At 37.2% G+C, this 21,699-nt stretch overlaps 1 protein-coding gene across 1 annotated transcript; it reads left to right on the forward strand.

Moving 5' to 3' along the window:
• Positions 1-1,615: 1,615 nt before the first annotated feature.
• On the forward strand, positions 1,616-20,269 carry LOC125646506 (uncharacterized). The gene is made up of 12 exons (XM_048872837.2): positions 1,616-1,898; positions 10,615-10,832; positions 12,870-13,001; positions 13,079-13,195; positions 13,294-13,457; positions 13,566-13,812; positions 15,466-15,591; positions 17,209-17,400; positions 17,596-17,837; positions 17,963-18,964; positions 19,044-19,158; positions 19,768-20,269. Exons 1-12 carry the CDS (start codon positions 1,823-1,825, stop codon positions 19,966-19,968), a joined length of 2,832 nt encoding a protein of 943 aa, XP_048728794.2. The 5' UTR covers positions 1,616-1,822; the 3' UTR covers positions 19,969-20,269.
• Positions 20,270-21,699: the final 1,430 nt, after the last annotated feature.

A 21,699-nucleotide genomic window follows, 5' to 3' on the forward strand; every position in this document is an offset into this window, starting at 1 on the left:
AGATCCTACGCGGTGAGGATTCACATTAAATGAATTTGTCTCCAGCTGTTGAATGTACCTCTTCATCGATTGTGCAATACACGTAACACTTTCTTAAACTGTTTTGTATACGCCTCGCTGATCAAGCAACAAATTGCTTTCAAATGGCACAAAATCATAAATAAAATCGAGAGGGAAAACCAAAATGGGGAGACCATGAGTTTCTAAGTTTGGATTTTGCAGATGTTCAAACCTATAGTGGGTTCAGAAATTTCAATTAAGCTTCAGTGCGGCGGATAGGTCCTTTAAGATATTTTTAATCCCACTTCAGACCAACACAGACGCATAAAGAAACATGGACTTTTTCAAAATGGATGATTGATTTGTCACACAGAAAGAATGATTGAATGATTTTTCTTTCGTCTGGTTTATTGAATTCTTTTCACATATTCTAATACTCAATCTTTTGAAATTTTAGATTAGATCCTATGGTAGAAAATTGTAATCTGCAACTGCTTTTAAACTGTTTATGCATATCTATGTTGTCCATGACCCCGATCACTACATAGCCCCACAAAGTATACTGGTATATTTTAATATTATATATATATATATATATATATAGATAGATAGATAGATAGATAGATAGATAGATAGATAGATAGATATATATAGATATATTTAAGAGCGAGCAACAACAACCTACTTTCTTAAAGTGTCGCCTAAAAAAAGATACAAGACCAATAACAAATTTATAAAAGCACTGAAAAGGCCACGACATTGTTGTGTGTGTGTGTGTGTGTGTGTGTGTGTGTGTGTGTATATATATATATATATATATATATATATATATATATATATATATATTGCATTCCTCTGTGCAAGAGATCACTTTGCATGATCAAGTAGATTCTTAATGTGCGCCTAATAATAATTACAAAAAATATGACCACTGGTATCGATAAACTCTAGATGATGGGCAAAATCCCATGGGACGAATTGTCACCGATATGACCAAATTATTACAAATACAAAATTATTGACAAGTAGTACTGTTTAGAAAGACAGATTCGTGTTTATCGCGATAAAATGGTGGGGTTTTATGCCCAGAGTACGGCTTAACGATGGTATGTTATTCCTTAATGATGATAGGCACTGTGATAACGCTTTCTGCCAAATATAGCTGCTAAAGTGTTTGTAAATATATTCTTTGCTACATGTATATTTCGACTGCGCCACACAAACATGTAGGTTTCCATAATATCGTTTGAGGTATTCGTTCTTTATTCCTTAAAGGTAAGCAACTTATAATTTTCAGGGAATAACTTGTTTGTCTGTCAAAAATCTTTATAATTTAGAGATTTTGTAATAGTTTCCAATTTGGGAATTTCGAATTTTTACACAGTTATAAATTATGCATTCCTCACCTTGAAATGAATATAGGTGAATATACTTTTATAATAAGAAAATGTTTACTAATTGAAATGTGATCTAATTTTTGCACAGTGGAAAAATATGTAAATATATAAATCTGCTTGATGATAAAATAGTACATTAAATCTACTCGCAAGATTCAGGTAGAAAAAGTCTACTTGATATGATTGATATATAAAATTGATTTCTGACTACAGGCGAGAATGGGTACTTTAACGACATAATCGAAAAAAGGGAAATTATTTGTAAGACCATAATTTTATGCTTAATTCTTGATGCTTAGAGTTTCTTCTTGTTAAATAATTAAATTTCAAACATTTTGCATGACATTTCTTACAATGAAGCATTCGTTTTCAGACTCTGAGAGTTCACGTTGTCATTATCCGTGAAGAGAACATATTGTTTTACAATGAGGCGGTCGGTTAATTCGGGAAGTGTTCATCTGGATGAAGACCTAATGATGAAAGGCTGGGTCGTCTTCACTGGTGAGTCCAGAGCCACCCGCTGCTTTTTCGATCATGTATACACCACAGGGGCTAAGCCCGTTTTAGGTCCGAACTCCGAGGCTGTGATACTATAAAATATATTTATGCTCACCGAGTTTGGAGCCTAAACGGGCTTAGCCCCTGTGGTATACACCATTTTCATGTTGAAGATTCACCAAATGACAGTAAATTCAAAATTCATTAACATTATGAAGCAGTGGCGGATCCAGAGAGGAGGGGTCCGGGGTTTGGACCCCCCCCCCTCCCTTTTGTCAGAATATTTTGTTTAAAAGGGTAAGAATAACACATTTTGAGGGTGGAACCCCCCTTTGAAAACCAATACTATAAAAAATTCCTGGATCCGCCCCTGTGAATCCATGACTTTGCCAGGGCTACAATATGCAATCATACGAATCAAGGTGCACACAGGTTCCAATACCTGTTCCAAACGCGAGGAACATATGGATATACATGTAGTACAAAATATATTTTGAATTTCAAAAATACGACGTAATCCGATTCATCAGGCGTTTTTCACCGAGAGTTGATAGTTAGGTATCATATTCAATCTAGATCCAGTAGGTGAGAGTTGATAGTTAGGTACATTGTATTATATTCAATCTAGATCCAGTAGGTGAGAGTTGATAGTTAGGTATCATATTCAATCTATATCCAGTAGGTGAGAGTTGATAGTTAGGTACATTGTATTATATTCAATCTAGATCCAGTAGGTGAGAGTTGATAGTTAGGTACATTGTATTATATTCAATCTAGATCCAGTAGGTGAGAGTTGATAGTTAGGTACATTGTATTTTATTCAATCTATATCCAGTAGGTGAGAGTTGATAGTTAGGTACATTGTATTATATTCAATCTAGATCCAGTAGGTGAGAGTTGATAGTTAGGTATTATATTCAATCTACATCCAGTAGGTGACTAAGTTTGTTGATCCCCTGCAGTGGCAGATCCATGATTTCCGAGGTGGGAATGGGGGGGGGGGGGGCACATGTGAAAGTCAAGTATTAACCAAACTACTCAGCCATTTTGGATGCCAAATCTGAAGTTTTCCTCACATTATTTTGTAATTTTGTGGCCAAATCCACCACTGCTCATCCCCCTAAAAATTTAACCTTTTTCATCAGTAAAAGCAGTGAACTCCGATTTTATCCTTTAAATTTCAACATCTATAGAGACGAATTAAATTGTGATATCCCAGATCAAAATAGGGGCGGATTTATTCATTTTTTAAATTTTATTCTACGGGATGTTTCAGCGTGGACCGTCTCATATAGAGAGATTATCCCTACAAAACAACTTTAATTAGTTAAGATTTCCAACATAAAGTGGAGGGGGGGGGGGGGGGTTAACACCCACAATCCCCTCTAAATCGTCCACTGAACTGTACCCTCTCCCATTCTTCAAACGTTCAAAGACGTAGGCAGTTTTAAAGAGAGAAGGGAGTGTGTCCTTTCTCTGTCTCTTTTTTTTTTTTTTTTTAAATCAAGGTTTTAAACTTTATGTACGATGATTTTCACACAAGTTCTACAACTCTTATTCACCGAAGTAATACCCGGAGAAATGAATTACAATCATTAAAATTCATAATCAATCAAATATAATTGAAAGGTAATTCTCAAGTATAAACGGACGAAAAAAAAAGCATTGGTCCGTTATTTTAAAACACAAGCTAAAATTTATCGCCACGACGAGTGAACCCTCCCCCAAAATGTTCATGTATATATTCTAGTACAATAGTATATTTTTATTAGTCTGCCTTTACACAGATCTAGAGCTAATCAGAAAGCACAATAAAAGAAAGTTATGTATAAAGTAACCTTCAACTTATCATTGATTGATTGATTGTATACAGTCTAATTAAAATTAGATCTTCCATCCGCTCCCCGGTTTTCGATGCGTCGCGACCGGGGAGCGGATGGAAGATCTAATTCTAATTAGATTGGAGGATTGTATATTGTTTATCGTCCCTCTCGAAAATTTTCACTCATATGGAAACGTCACCATTGTCGGAGATGGGCTGCAAAATTTTGGTCTGTGTTCGGCACTTACGGTCTTTGAGCAGGGAGGGATCTTAATCGAGCCACACCAGCTGTGACACGGGGCCTCTGTTTTTACGGTCTCATCCGAAGGACCGCCCCATTTAGTCGCCTCTTATGACAAGCGAGTTTTACTGAGGACCTATTCTAACCCGGATCTACATGGGACTCAACTGTAGGTAAACTGTAGGGTGCGCTGTAGGGTGAAACAGATTGTGTTTTTACTACTAGGATTCGGATGTACTTGACGGCACTGTCTTCAGACTTACTATGTCAGGATGAAAACATATTTAAGGACACTTGATGCAAACAAAATTATCATTTTAAACATTATACATACTTTACAAAAGTAAAGGAAATTGTTTATCATTGGATAGATTTAAAGCCATCTGGACTCATGTATACAAAGTGCATGGAAACACAATTGTACAGATCAGTTTGAAAAGAAATGGAAATTATTTGAAATATTGAAAACTCGAGTACAGTGTATAATTTACAAAGTTTATCACATCAATTTCTGGACGTCCAAGGATGAAAGTTTAATATTAGTTATATGAAATGCAAAAGTTTTGCTGAACCAAAATTGTACATTTCTTTCAAAAATATTGACTTTAATGGATAATGTGTTCTAATAATATTGACTTTTCTCCAGTCATGGATAATGTGTTCTAAAGTTATGATTTCCTCTCCTCTAAACAAAAAGTAGATAAATCATTGTCTGATGTCTTAATCATTTTCAGAAAGTTTTTTTAATAGTTAAAATGTCATGATTCCCTAGATATTGCAGCCATTGTAATCTGCTATCTCTCGTTTTCATAAAAACATCTTATGAATTTTTCTCCACTCTTCACGTGATAATTCAAATTGTTCATCCCATTTGTTTTCTGTCCAATTGTTTTATCTTTGTAAAAATTTAATATTCTGTAAATTTTTCTAGTGCCGGTTTTATTACATAGTGAAGGGTATAATGTGTAAGGCAGTACTTGGTTTTATTACATAGTGAAGGGTATAATGTGTAAGGCAGTACTTGGTTCTTGTTCCTTAATCAGATGACCAATATCATAATCTCTCATCATTTTGAAATTCTTTATTCGTTGTGTTACTCCTCCTAGTCACCTGATCCCCCATCTGGTGTGTCCAGGGGTCCGTGTTTACCCAACTCTCTATTTTGTATTGCTTATAAGAGTTATAAGATTGATCACTGTTCGTTATCTTCACCTTCCAAAAAATTCCCTTAAAATAGTATCAGTGTTATATATTACTTTGAATTGAGCATAAATCATTATATTCTCTTCCACATCTAGTAACGAGTTTATTAAATAAATATTGTTACACCATTCCTCAAACACATCAATTTTTTTTTTACTCTAGTTTAAGTTTTTCGTTGTTAACCAGAGAATAGTTTTACCCATTTTTCTGATGTCAATTCATTTTCAAAACAATTATCGAAAAAATATCTTGCCAAAATTTACATTCTCTGGACCTTACAAGCATTTCAATCTTCTTCTTCCGTGGTCCAGCTATGACCACAAAAGGTTCTCTGGACCTCACAAGCATTTCAATCTTCTTCCGTGGTCCAGCTATGACCACAAAAGGTTCTCTGGACCTTACAAGCATTTCAATCTTCTTCTTCCGTGGTCCAGCTATGACCACAAAAGGTTCTCTGGACCTCACAAGCATTTCAATCTTCTTCTTCCGTGGTCCAGCTATGACCACAAAAGGTTCTCTGGACCTTACAAGCATTTCAATCTTCTTCTTCCGTGGTCCAGCTATGACCACAAAAGGTTCTCTGGACCTTACAAGCATTTCAATCTTCTTCTTCCGTGGTCCAGCTATGACCACAAAAGGTTCTCTGGACCTTACAAGCATTTCAATCTTCTTCTTCCGTGGTCCAGCTATGACCACAAAAGGTTCTCTGGACCTCACAAGCATTTCAATCTTCTTCTTCCGTGGTCCAGCTATGACCACAAAAGGTTCTCTGGACCTTACAAGCATTTCAATCTTCTTCTTCCGTGGTCCAGCTATGACCACAAAAGGTTCTCTGGACCTTACAAGCATTTCAATCTTCTTCTTCCGTGGTCCAGCTATGACCACAAAAGGTTCTCTGGACCTTACAAGCATTTCAATCTTCTTCTTCCGTGGTCCAGCTATGACCACAAAAGGTTCTCTGGACCTTACAAGCATTTCAATCTTCTTCTTCCGTGGTCCAGCTATGACCACAAAAGGTTCTCTGGACCTCACAAGCATTTCAATCTTCTTCTTCCGTGGTCCAGCTATGACCACAAAAGGTTCTCTGGACCTTACAAGCATTTCAATCTTCTTCTTCCGTGGTCCAGCTATGACCACAAAAGGTTCTCTGGACCTTACAAGCATTTCAATCTTCTTCTTCCGTGGTCCAGCTATGACCACAAAAGGTTCTCTGGACCTTACAAGCATTTCAATCTTCTTCTTCCGTGGTCCAGCTATGACCACAAAAGGTTCTCTGGACCTTACAAGCATTTCAATCTTCTTCTTCCGTGGTCCAGCTATGACCACAAAAGGTTCTCTGGACCTCACAAGCATTTCAATCTTCTTCGTCTTCTACTTGTTTTGTTGTATGATTTTTCAGATTTATTATGGTCACAGTATTTGTTATTGTTGTTTTGGTTGGTAGTGGCGTAATTGTATCTGGATCTTATAAGCATGACATTTTTTAAAATCTTCTACTTCGTCTTCTACTTGTTCTGTTGTATAATTTGTTTTAAAGATTTATTATGATCACGGTATTTGTTATTGTTGTTTTGGTTGGTAGTGGTGTTGTTACTATTGAAAGAATTGTATTTGTTGTTGGTGGTGGTGGTGTTGTTGTCATTGTTGTCTATATGAATTTTTTCCGTCCAGTCCACGAGAGAGAGAGAGAGAGAGAGAGAGAGAGAGAGAGAGAGAGAGAGAGAGAGGAATGTGTCCGACAATAAATCGTTTTGCCTTTTGTTGTAAGGTCATTCTGCTGAACATGGGGTTGTTAGATCTTGTGCACCGCAGAATTGTTAGTGACCTCAGATTATGTTAGCCGCCATTTGGAGACACTCGTAAAAACCTCGAGAAACACCCACCCTTCCTCATTATTTCTCAATAGTTTTTTGTTTGTTTAACTCATTGCGCTGTCCCTCCTCTCTAAATAAGTAAATGAACAAAGAAGCAAAGAAACACATAAATTAAACCCATATAACCTACATACAAAATTTTAGCTCAATCGGTTAACAAACATCAGAGTGACAGTCGGAAATAGTTCGCTATGGTTATAGCTCGCAGTGCTTTGAGCTCGCGATCAAGAGATTTCATGTGTTTCATAAACACCAGAGATATTGCAGATTTGCTGAAAATTGTGCACAGCTCGCGGCGCTTTAAGCTCTCATTCCAGAATTCTCATTTTTGGGGAGGCATGTCAGAAGGTCACTTGTAATCTACATACAAAATTACAGTACAATAGGTCGACAAACACCAGAGATATGGGTGCAGACAGACAGACAGGCAAATAGACCAAGTGAAACCTAATAGCATGTATTCCAATATAAGAGGGTGTACAATAAAATAACTTCTGTGTAATCTATCCTTAAAACGTCAATAAAATATTAGCGGGCGACCATTTAGGACGGGCGACGATTTGGGGTGTACAAAAGTACATCCCAAATCGTCGCCCCTAACGATAGTGCAATCTTGTCCCAAATTGTCGCCGGGGTGACGATTTGGGATGTCGGGCGACGATTTGGGGTGTAACACCCGTCAATGTATAGTACATCCTGTACTACCTTAACTATCTGGCGGTCTGTCTTGGCTTGGCGCAATACGGGATATAGTTTCTCCCTCTTTTTCTCGATTTCAGGGGGCTATTTTCGTCAGGGTTAGGGTTAGGGTTAGGGGGTCTATTTTCATTCAAAGCACCTTTTCCATACTCCTGTATAACTACAGATTGTTTAACTTTATGAAGAGAAATTTTCCACGAGATTTTGAAAAAGAAAATTGGCAGTTCAACTGGTTCATACTATCTTTTGATGGATTCGGTAAGGATATTTAGAATAGTTGTCTGTGATTTTTCTATACAGAGATAAAGATTTTTTTTTTATATATATTTTACATTTAGTGGATTCGTACACGTTATAAAAACAAAAGTTTGCAGAGGCCTGTTTATTTTAATGGGACTGGGTATATCAGGAAACCCACTGCTAACGTTTCCCGCTTTGTTTATTTTATATCAGGAAACTCACTGCTAACGTTTCCCGCTTTGTTTATTTTATATCAGGAAACTCACTGCTAACGTTTCCCGCTTTGTTTATTTCATATCAGGAAACTCACTGCTAACGTTTCCTGCTTTGTTTATTTCATATCGGGAAACCCACTGCTAACGTTTCCCGCTTTGTTTATTTTATATCAGGAAACCCACTGCTAATGTTTCCTGCTTTGTTTATTTTATATCAGGAAACCCACTGTTAACGCTTTCCGCTTTGTTTATTTTATCAGGAAACCCACTGCTAACGTTTCCTGCTTTGTTTATTTTAGATCAGGAAACCCACTGCTAACGTTTCCTGCTTCTTCTTTTTTTAAATTTTATATCAGGAAACCCACTGCTAACGTTTCCCGCTTTGTTTATTCTATATCAGGAAACTCATTGCTAACGTTTCCTGCTTTGTTTATTCTATATCAGGAAACTCACTGCTAACGTTTCCTGCTTTGTTTATTCTATATCAGGAAACTCACTGCTAACGTTTCCTGCTTTGTTTATTCTATATCAGGAAACTCACTACTAACGCTTCCCGCTTTGTTTATTTTATCAGGATACCCACTGCTAACGTTTCCCTCATTGTTTATTTGTTACAATTTTGACTCGAGATAGAAAAAAACTCCTCGTCTTCAAACTGAACATTGACATATGGAAAAGAAACAAAAAGAAGAAATAACTTTATTCACACAGAAAGGACACAAACAAAACCACCCACACTCTACACGCTCACTAGCACTCAAAACTCACACACTCAAATTACATAACATATGACAATAAAACAATGTACTTCGCTTTAAGACAGGCAGTCTATTTCATGAAAACCCCGACCAGTATACAGGTAAATAGAACGTTCAATGGTTCATTGGTTCACAATGCGATGCGCACACATGGTAAGGATATTTGCACATGTTGTTTATGTCACCACTTGGTATCCGTAGTTGTAACACGCATTTCAGAGATTTCTCATTAGGCCTCATCCAGGTATAATACGCTAGTACATGTAGTAGAAGTAGAGTTTGGCAATGCTAGTAGTACCGGAACGCTCACATGCAGGGCATAATCAGGTTATTCGCTCAGCGGAACGAATCAGCATGTATTCTACGTACTTGCATGTAATTATAGCATTTATTCCGTAAATGTGAATGAATGAGTTTTGCTTATAATAAATTATAAACGGAATGAATAGCATGATTATAAAATGTCAATAGTTAACACGTATGAACCAAGCATGTCAAACTGATTTGCTCCGTGGAGCGAATAACATGATTATGCCACATGCAGTACAAGCAGACAGAACCAGTACATGGATTACGTGAATCGCCTCAAAGAGTACACATCAGAGGTCACTGTCATTCCACACAGGATTTCACAATGAAAAAACGGCACCATCAACACGCAGAATAGCACCACCACACAGGACAGTTCTATAACCACACAGGTTTTCACACAGAATAAAAGGCCCCACCAACACACAGAACGGTACCACCATACAGGTCATTTATGTGACCACACAGACATGGCTTAAGCGCTCTCGTTTGAATGACACACCTTCTCGACGACTCGTTCTGAACTGACCCACCCTATAGAACTGGTTTTACAAAACACGTGACCTCACTCTCGCCTAAGTAAGGGTTAATGTACGAGTATCGCTCCATTCCTTAAAATTAAAATCCACCTATCACGTCATTCTTTGGTTCGAACACTCCATTATTTTTCAGGAATGGAGTGTTCGGAAAGTAGGTCAACCTTTATACAAGTAGATATAAATGCATGCAACAAAAGAATGAAAAACGTAAGATATGATTAAAATGCACAAAGTTTAGTTTTTATTAATGTTTACATTACATTACAGTAGCTGCAATGGTGGATTTTAAGTGGGTCAATGTACTCGTATCACTCCATTCCTTAAAAGCAACGGACCTCGGCCCCTTCGGGGCCTCGGTCCATTACTTTTAAGGAATGGAGCGATACTCGTACATTAACCCTTACGTAATGGAGCGATACTCGTACATTAACCCTTACGTAATGGACCTCGGCCCCTTCGGGGCCTCGGTCCATTGCTTTTAAGGAATGGAGTGATACGAGTACATTGACCCACTTTTAAAAAATCCACCTTTGCTAAACTAAACTTTGTGTATTTTAATCATGTCTTACGTGTTTCATTCTTTTGTTGCATGCATTTATATCTACTTGTATAAAGGTTGACCTACTTTCCGAACACTCCATTCCTGAAAAATATTGGAGTGTTCGAACAAAAGAATGACGTCATAGGTGGATTTTAAATATCGTTACACTCTCATACAGGTTATGGCGCACAATTAGGGACAAAATAAGTACCTATGTACAAATTGTGACACATATCAGGAAATCCACTGTTAACGTTTCCCGCTTTGTTTATCTTAAGGTGGACTGGATATATCGGGAAATCCATTGCTAACATTCCCCGCTTTGGAAAAGGCATCCATCTGGACATCAGACCATCTTCTGCGTCTCCTGCTATACATGACAGACATTGCAGAGTTAATTCTGAAAAGAAAAGCCATGGCGTTTTTGGCTGATTTTCAGCGAGGATATAGCGAGGAGAAGATGGAAATGTTGATACAAGCACTACGTTCACTCGAGGTACTAATACTAAATACAAGCACTACGATCACTTGAGGTACTAATACTATATACAGGCACTACGATCACTTGAGGTACTAATACTAAATACAAGCACTACGATCACTTGAGGTGCATGTACTAATACTATATACAAGCACTACAATCACTTGAGGTACTAATACTGAATACAGGCAATACGATCACTTGAGGTACTAATACTAAATACAGGCACTACGATCACTTGAGGTACATGTACTAATACTATATACAAGCACTACAATCACTTGAGGTACTAATACTATATACAGGCACTACGATCACTTGAGGTACTAATACTAAATACAGGCACTACGATCACTTGAGGTACATGTACTAATACTATATACAAGCACTACAATCACTTGAGGTACTAATACTGAATACAGGCACTACGATCACTTGAGGTACTAATACTAAATACAGGCACTACGATCACTTGAGGTACATGTACTAATACTATATACAAGCACTACAATCACTTGAGGTACTAATACTAAATACAGGCACTACAATCACTTGAGGTACTAATACTAAATACAGGCACTACGATCACTTGAGGTACTAATACTATATACAGGCACTACGATCACTTGAGGTACTAATACTAGATACAGGCACTACGATCACTTGAGGTACTAATACTAAATACAAGCACTACGATCACTTGAGGTACTAATACTATATACAAGCATTACGATCACTTGAGGTACTAATACTATATACAAGCATTACGATCACTTGAGGTACATGTACTAAATACAAGCACTACAATCACTTAAGGTACTAATACTAAATACAGGCACTACGATCACTTGAGGTACTAATACTAAATACAGGCACTACGATCACTTGAGGTACATGTACTAATACTATATACAAGCACTACGATCACTTGAGGTACTAATACTAAATACAGGCACTACGATCACTTGAAGTACTAATAATAAATACAAGCACTACGATCACTTGAGGTACTAATCCTAAATACAGGCACTACGATCACTTGAGGTACTAATACTATATACAAGCACTATGATCACTTGAGGTATTAATACTATATACAAGCACTACAATCACTTGAGGTACTAATACTATATACAAGCACTACGATCACTTGAGGTACTAATACTATATACAAGCACTACAATCACTTGAGGTACTAATACTGAATACAGGCACTACGATCACTTGAGGTACTAATACTAAATACAAGCACTACGATCACTTGAGGTACTAATACTATATACAGGCACTACGATCACTTGAGTACTAATCCTAAATACAGGCACTACGATCACTTGAGGTACATGTACTAATACTATATACAAGTACTACGATCACTTGAGGTACTAATACTAAATACAAGCATTACGATCACTTGAGGTACTTATACTAAATACAAGCACTACGATCACTTGAGGTACATGTACTAATACTATATACAAGTACTACGATCACTTGAGGTACTAATACTAAATACAAGCATTACGATCACTTGAGGTACTTATACTAAATACAAGCACTACGATCACTTGAGGTACATGTACTAATACTATATACAAGCACTACGATCACTTGAGGTACTAATTCTATATACAAACACTACAATCACTTGAGGTACTAGTACTAAATACAGGCACTACGATCACTTGAGGTACTAATACTATATACAAGCACTACGATCACTTGAGGTACTAATACTAAATACAGGCACTACGATCACTTGAGGTACTAATACTATATACAGGCACTACGATCACTTGAGGTACTAATACTAAATACAAGCACTGCAATCACTTGATGTAATGTACTGTTCGCCGGTCTCTTCATCAATGTCGATTTCGCTTCTCCTTTTATAAAACAATCCACTCGTGCAATGACATGTTATTAACATTATCCTAATACAATGAATTATAGTGTCTATATATTCTATTTTTAGTCCCAGTCTGTATGTGTTATAGTTAGGACTGATGGAAACCCTATAGTGCCATCACGTTTAATTATTGTATTTTCTAGTCGGAAAAGAGAGGCACCGTTGCAATTCTCTATGTGCTGAAACCCAAGTCTAGAGGCAAAAGTCATACACTTAAGAAACTGCTGGGCATCAAGCAAAAGAAAGACCAAGTGACCTTCGTGAGTCAATTCAAAGTGAGTACCTAATTTCTTCGTTACTCATTCTTCAACACTAGCGATTTCCATCTTATTCTTGTTATGTTGTATTGCAGTCTATTCTGTTAAAGTCTACAACCGCCCTACATGCTCAGATTGAACCATACCAGCTGACACGTGACTTTGGAGGGACGATTGCATATGATCACCACTCGTGGATGTACTTCTACAAGGTTTTATTTGATGGAGACTCTTTAAAAGATTCGACACTTTTGAAGATGCAGGTCAAATTATACGTATTTCATAAACGGTCACATTGTGTTGGTTTCAGAAAATCCTTCCGACCGTCGCTCTCTCTGAAGAGACTTTAGATAAGTCTACAGACATTAGGGATAAAGCATTACTACTTAAAGACTACGAGATCACAAGTCATTCATCTCGAGATCTTAAGAGGCACAAAAAGGAGATACATCAACGATACAGAGATCTGCAAGGGTAAGGAATATAATCTGTAGATTATCATTAAACCTCACCTCGATAGTGCAACCATAAGGATTACAAAGATGTATTACATGAATATATCAAAATCTTTCCTCGTTTTAGGGATAGTCACATCCAGACCTCTATTCAGAAGTGTAAACAGGCGCTACATCTACTCGATGAACATTCTGAGAATGATCCACTGGGTCATCTTCACCACGTGCTTATCATGGAAGTCACCACGAGTGTACGGATAATGTATAATCAGCTTCAACAGCTACAGAATGGATTAGAACAAATATGGCATGAACTGAACGACTTATTGGACAAAGAAATAGAGATTAAGGCGAAGAGAGAAGAGGCAGAACTAGTAAGAACCAAAGCCTAAATAAACAAGAGGCCCCTAGGCCAAATCGCTCACCTGAGTCACCTTGGCCCATATCTGAAGACTTTCCATATATATTTGCATGTAAAACCTTAGTCCCTATTATGGCTCAAACTACCCTTTGCAAATTTGAATCTAAACTATGTCAGAAAGCTTTCATGTAAATGTCAACTTCTTTGGCCCAATGGTTCTTGAGAAGATTTTTAAATCTTTTCCCTATATTTGTATGTAAAACTTTGAACCCCCCCCCACTTGTGGCCCCATCCTACCCCCCGGGGGCCATGATTTGAACAAACTTGAATCTGCATTATGTCAGAAAGTTTTCTTGTAAATATCAGCTTTTCTGACTCAGTGGTTCTTGAGAAGAAGATTTTTAAAGTTTTTCCCTATATATTTGTATGTAAAACTTTGATCCCCCCTTGTGGCCCCATCCTACCACCAGGGGCCATGATTTGAACAAACTTGAATTTGCAATATGTCAGGAAGCTGTCAGGTAAATTTCAGCTCTTCTGGCCCAGTGGTTCTTGAGAAGAAGATTTTTAAATGACCCCACCCTATTTTTGCATTTTTGTGATTATCTCCCCTTTGAAAGGGACATGGCCCTTCATTTGAACAAACTTGCAAGCCCTTCACCCAAGGATGTTTTTGGCCAAGTTTGGTTGAAATTGGCCCAGTGGTTCTGGAGAAGAAGTCGAAAATGTGAAAAGTTTAACAGACACACGGACAGACAGACAGACGGACGCCGGACAAAATGTGATCACAATAGCTCACTTGAACCTTCGGTTCAGGTGAGCTAAAAAGTGTTTACATTAACTTTGTGTAATACTTGGAATATATGTTGTGTTGTAAGATTTCTGGTTGTAAATAAATGAAATATCGACTTTTACGTGAGAAGAAAAAATCTCTCGCTGTGACCTTCAATTCGACTTTTAGATATATCGATGACGTTTTGTCTATTAACAATGATAGCTTTCATTCATATGTCGATTTGATATATCCCTGTGAGCTCGAAATAAAGGACACCACAGAGTCGTCCACTTCTGCTTCATACTTAGATATTTTATTGAAAGTAGACATTAACGGCAAACTAACAACTCAACTGTATGACAAACGGGATGATTTCAGCTTCTCCATCGTCAACTTCCCATATTTGTGTAGCAGTATTCCATTATCACCTGCATATGGTGTTTATATATCTCAACTGATTCGATATGCAAGAGCTTGTTCTGGATATAGTCAGTTTTAAATCGAGGTAAGCTACTGACAAACAAGTTGATGGTACAGGGATTTCAACAGTCTCGATTGAAGTCAGCATTTCGAAAATTCTATGGTCGTTATAACGATCTAGTTCGTCAATACAACCTCGCATTAGGTCAAATGCTGTCTGACATGTTTCATACCGATTGTTAAGCCGTTCTTGGCACACTGATTTTGACTGCGGATAACTCCGTTTACCTGATCAGGATATAGGGCTCACGGCGGGTGTGACCGGTCAACAGGGGATGCTTACTCCTCCTAGGCACCTGATCCCACCTCTGGTGTGTCCAGGGGTCCGTGTTTGCCCAACTATCTATTTTGTATTGCTTGTAGGAGTTATGAGATTGATCACTGTTCCTTATCTTCACCTTGAATTTGTAGCTGTGCATGGAGATATCAGAGCGATTCTGGCCTCTTCTAACCCAACACCCGACTATTGCTTCTTCCTTGAGTCAGGCTGAGATGTACAGAACACACTTCGTTACCACTTTGTACGACCCTGCTACGGTAAGCAGAAATACCAAGTCATACATGTATTTACATTTTCAGTGTTGTTACGTTGATAGCCATTTCCTCATGAATGCCATGCAGTTGTGAACAATGCGCGTATGAATCTTGATAGATAAAGTTTATTTCAACGGCTGGGAATTCTAACAGAAATGAAGGTATAATGCATAGATAAGAAATAAATTTTTGAAATATAACGCGTTTTATGTAGTATGATGGCGTAAAGTGTCCCAATCCATGCCCTCATGGATTTTTAACAATGAAATTTATTTCTTGAAGAAACATCTACAAATGTACGTAATATTAATTGAAGTGGTATTATTTTCGTCAAGAATGCTGTGTTTTCGGTCCAGTTTTTATTTCTGAAAGTTTCTTTTTAAGTCCACGAAATATAGATTGTATGCCTGCAAGATCTGACTAGATTCTGGGGGTATCTTCGTTGCAAATGTAGCGGATGCAATATACGAACAAGGGTTGTAGCGGATGCAATATACGAACAAGGGTTGTCAGAAGACAAAACTCACTGGAAAGCATGGCTATGCTTAACATATCCCCTTTGGTTCAAAAGAATAAAGGTTTTGGAAATTAGGTCAAAGTCCAAGGTCACTAGGTTAAAAATTTTGGTGTCATATGAATGGCATGGTCATGCGGCTTCTAAATGTGAAATACCACACATTTCAAAAGATATAGGCAAGGCTAAAGATTTTGAAAAGTAGGTCAAAAGTCAAGTTGACTAGGTTAAAGGTCTTGGCACCAAATAAAATAACTGATCATGAAGCATCTATATGTGAAATATAAAAGCCTTACCCCTTTTAATTCGAAAGATACAACCAAAGTTAACGTTTTGTAAACGTAGGTCGAAGTTCAACGTCACTACGTCAGGTACCTTGGTACTATTTGAAATACCTTGTTATGAGGCATCTGTATAGGAATTATGAAATCCATATTCACTTCGGTTCAAAAGAAAAATGTTAAGATTTTTTAAAAGTAGGTCAAAGTCCATAGCTCAACAGTGTTAGTACCAAAATAAATACCGTACAAGGTCACTAGGTCAAAAGTCTTGGTATCAAAGGAAAAATCTTTTTATGAGGCTTAATCGATTTTTCACATATATATCAAAGCCCTATCCTCCTTAGTTCAAAAGATATACCCAAGGTTAATGTTTTTGAAAAATAGGTCAAAGTCCATGGTAAAGGTCACTACATGTAAGTCAAAAGTCTTGATACCAAATGGAAGGTCTGGCTGTTAGGCATGTATATGTGAAATATCAAAGACATATCCCCTTAGTTGAAAAGAATAGAATACAAGTTTTTCCCTAAAGTGTGGCGCTGACACCGGGTCACGACAATAGCTCTCCCGACATTAGTCCCGGCAAGCTGGAAATAATTTAACTGAGATCTCGCTTGTGAGCTACCTTTTCTGGTTATGCGAGAGAGTGGTCTAGTATGTAGAACCGAACAAGAGTTTTTAGCTGGGTGACCGCCTCGCGAAACACAGACAGAGAATCTATAGGATATTGGCAGAGGTTTACATTTCGTGCACGATCTTGTTATTCCATGAATTATGGTATTTTATAAAAGAAATCCGGGAGTTATCTTTCTTTATTACTTGAAATAGCAAATGATGTCAACAGCCACGGAAATTCTTCAGCTTCTTCGAGTCTTTAAAAATGAAAGTGGCAACCATGCAGCACAAGTAAAGACTGTTGTCGGTAGACTGACTAATACTGTTCATCCATTCACTCATCAGCTGAACGCTGTTAACCAGATTTACACCTCCGTTCACGTTTTCTTCTTTATTTTCGAAAAGGTAAGATATTGTTGGAAATAATTTTATTTTCAAAATGGTGAACACTGTTGAAATAGTTTCTTCTACACCCCATTCTGTATCTATTACTGGTATTGCTTACATCCTTGCCATCATTGTCATTCACAGCAATGTTAAAACTTGATATTCACGATATTTTGTACCTTGTACATGCACATATACCACATACACTTGTAGTCTTTGGGTTGGTATAAGCGATCCCTTAACTTCATACCCAACTCTCTCTGCAATCTTGCGGCGGAAACAGATCCGGATGAGGTGTCCTATCTATCAGCTCCTCCCGACTGGAAATACAGCGTTAGAATGTTTTTGAAGAAGCACCCGGCTCCACGCGAGGATCACGTTGCTGGACTTGATAAAAATGCTCCCAAGGAAGTATACATACAAACTAAAACAAGAGGAAAGAAACTGGCGAATAGGTAAATTTTACTAGCTGCCCTCCTTATATGTTTCCAATAGTGTAATAAATAGTGATGCAGTGTGATGGCTGTAAAACACTATCCTTTAAAAGTCTTACTTCCAATTTTTTTCAAATCTTTTGTAGACTTCGCGTACTAATATCGATCATGCAAGATACCTATCTGGACGTAAACTGTGTAAAGGCTATACATGCGTGGAAACAGGAGGAAATTTTTGAAGGAAACCCCGAATTCTCAGAATCAGATCAGCCAAATTCTAACGTCCATTCTAAAATACTTTCTCCATTCAAAAGTCAGAGACCTTCTAGACTTCGGCGCAGAATTTGCAGATCACGAAGCAACCATCAGCACCAACATAACAAATCATCATATCGGAGAGGATGTGATGGAAAAGTTCGACAAGTTCGTACTGAGTCTTCAGATACTGAGGGGTTTGGCTTCTCCTCTGAGAGTGGCAGTGTAGGTAAAGGGGATGCGATGTCGAATTATCCTTATGGCATAGATTCTTGGCAGCAACAGAATAAACATCATCCATTTGCCAAACGTATTCGAAGTTTCAAAAGTACATCATCGATACAATCCTCAGGAAATTGGTCGATGAAGACAGACAGCGCTGTGGATTTTATAAGCAAAATCACATCTTCAAGATCTCTAACAAATGAAAAGAAATTACAGTTTGTGTCAGATGTCTTGCTCGCAATGGAAGATGACGATGAAAACGACGAAACTGGAATGTACAATGACAACTACAAAACACTAAGTAAGAAACTATGTACCCCTCGATCATGTGATGGAACACCAGCTGGAACAGTGTCAGAGCTTACTGGACGACTTTGTAAATCTCTGGATAATATCATGGGTTTCGATATTCGACATGACCAAAGAAGCCTTGCCTCTAATCAAGGGACGAAATCTCTCAGTAATATAAATATTGTGGATTCCGAGGGTGAGCTGTGGAGGAAAATTGAGAGTCGGTCTCCTTCGATGAAAAGTGTTCACCTAGATGACAAGGAGTTTTCTTCCAATTCCGACGAATCAACAGAAGATAGGGAAGAAATAGACGATTCCGCACCACTCGAATTTCTACAGAGAAACAAGCCGATGCGACAAAATATTCGAAGAAAACGGTACGTTTTAAGATTCTTTCCGTAGGAGTGATTGCAGATGATATTGATACAGTTTCATTCAGTACTTTTTCACTTTTAGGCGGTATACAACTGACAACTTCGATATGAGTGCAATACAATTAGAAGATTTTTCGGCTAGACATGATTGTGATCGCATAACAAATACCTCCGAAATAAATGTTTCTATCCATCAGGTATGTAAACAATACCCCCAATTTAGAATTACCTATCATGGAAAAGGGGCAATTTTAATAAAATGAAGCTACCATTTTGTAATGAGATATTATACCATTTATGTCTGAACTATAAAGTAAAACAGTACATGAATATGCCAGAATCATATTGTCAAATTACCCTGCATGTGGCATTTAATATTAAAACACTGCTCACACTACGAGTCTATCAAACAATCTGACAATATCTTCGTATATATGTGCATGTACCTGTTCATATGATAACGAGCTCTCTGTTGAGATGTGCTTCATTGACGTGTGATGTTTCATGAACATGATGAATATACCCAGTGAACATTTTCACAACTAGCAAATCATTTACTGGCTCTCTGTTTCAACTTTTATTTTTGATTTTTATTCAATTTAAACAATATTTTATTCAATACTGAATATTTCAATTGAAATTGAATATAAAAGATATAAGATATAAGTTATTTGATAATTGTGAAACAAACAATGACGTTAGGGTGATGATTTTCTTTTTTCTTTTCCTTGCTGTTGTGGACATCATTCAAACGTCAAGATTTAAATATGTCATAGTAAGTCCTTAATTTTATTTACATCTTTTAGGACACTGAAAGGGAACTAGAAATCAGGAATGGCATATGTTCTTCCCCCGATTTGAACGCATTTCTGACAGATGAAGCCACTGGTTTGAAGTCCGATTCCACAAAAGACACTTTTTTGTCTGCCATCGACCCTAAACATTCCCGGAGTCGATTCTATATCGGAGAACCGTCAGCCAGAAGAAATGGGGAATACGATGTGTAGATTTTGCAATGCATTTTTGTATTTCTTTTTAAAAACCATTGAATCATTTTCGACAGAATTGCAAAAACAGCACAATGAAAATGAATGGACTTGTTATGCAATGAGTATTTATTTTTGATTTCAGTGAGCATTTACAATCCGTAAATTCAAAATTTATTGCGGATTCTTGTTCCTTGGCAATATTCATCCCATAATTGTGACTAAATGACGCGCCATCGTGACCGACACCGCCTACAATGAGCAGATATGCCATCTAAAATTATTAATTGTCTGAGGGAAAAAAATAAAACGATTCCCTAAACAGTTTTCACCGATTATTCTTTGTCGATGTTATCTAATGCTGGGATTCTGCTTTATTAAGTCAATGAAACAGTGCACTCCAAGTATCAACCAATAATAATAGCGTTCACAGTGTACCATCGTAGTAAAAGTAGGGTTATATTGCACTCTGAAACTTTTTTTTTGCAGTGATCAATATTAGTTAGTTTCTTTGAATGTTGTTATACATTGAATGTGATAATGTAGAGATATTGCAAGCTATATGTAAAGTTCGACAAAGTTTGTCCTGAGCATCGTGATCAGGGCCGTAAGAGTGAGGTTCTTTATGTTGCTAACGCCTACCATGACGCGGGATCTCCATTTCAAGGTCATGGCCGTAAAGACTTGTGACTTGAACTTCTAATGCCGAGCACTATAATGAATACGTTAAACATCTTAGGTTTGACGCAGTGATGGCATCAACAATCTAACCCATGTTTCCTGGTTGCAAAGCGAGTGTACTAAACTACAGAGGTTCCTGCACAATAAAACCAATGCCTTCAAAAATGAGTTTGACTTTAAATTCAGATATTTCATCAATCATGTTTTTACTTTGTACTTGTCATATAATACCGTATTTATCAAAGCGAGCGACACATATTAAGACCATTTCCTAGTTGAAAAACTGAAGCAAAATGCTTATTTCTGAAGCATAGACATTTTTGTTTCATTTTCTTTAAATAACTGAATTAAAAAAAAAACCCACGTGCAATGCGTAATATCGTAAATACCACGTTAGTGGAGCTCTCGTAAAAAGAAGTCTAGAAAAGTATATAATGTATGTGGCTTGGGCCACTTACCCAGAGAATACAAACAACTGAAGTACATACCATGCATTAGATGATAAGCAAAAAACACGGGAATTCAAAATACACTTATAAATACATGTAGCATATTTTATTTTTGGAAAATTTCCAAATGGACTCGTCTGTCATTTGTTGTTTGACATTTTTGTCTGCTTTTTATGATGCAAACGATAATTTGAAAAATTTCCATTGAAATTTCATTTCGGGTTGACTGCATAATTTCCTGTTCTTTCTGTTGCATCCAATCGTTATCGGTAATACCCGAATTTACACCATCTCTAAAATCACCTCCAGGTATATGATATTTTGAATTCTATTATAGCACAGAAGTAAAAGAGTTGTTCATATTTTAAACATATCATGGTCTCGCGAGATTTTAAATGTACGTGTATTTACGATCTTGCGTACACAATTTATCAATACTGTACTGCTCCACCTGACTATGCACTGGGATTTGAACTTTCTTTTACCACCATGCTAACACTATACGTTTTGCACGTCATTCTAAATTCTACACAATACAGTGGACTGTGCATCATTCGGACAGACAAAATGTTTACAGTATGCGATCTGAAAGGGCTTTAAGACGTTAGTAAGGGGTATTAGT

Source organism: Ostrea edulis, chromosome 6 (assembly GCF_947568905.1).
Source record: "Ostrea edulis chromosome 6, xbOstEdul1.1, whole genome shotgun sequence".
NCBI classification, from domain to species: domain Eukaryota; kingdom Metazoa; phylum Mollusca; class Bivalvia; order Ostreida; family Ostreidae; genus Ostrea; species Ostrea edulis.

Bases quoted from the DNA above. Each gene is read 5' to 3' on its own strand.
- LOC125646506 (XM_048872837.2), top strand. From the start codon at position 1,823: ATGAGGCGGTCGGTTAATTCGGGAAGTGTTCATCTGGATGAAGACCTA. The intron at 13,002-13,078 runs GTGAGTACCTAA...GTTGTATTGCAG, and splicing joins CCTTCGTGAGTCAATTCAAA to TCTATTCTGTTAAAGTCTAC. The intron at 19,159-19,767 runs GTATGTAAACAA...TACATCTTTTAG, and splicing joins TAAATGTTTCTATCCATCAG to GACACTGAAAGGGAACTAGA.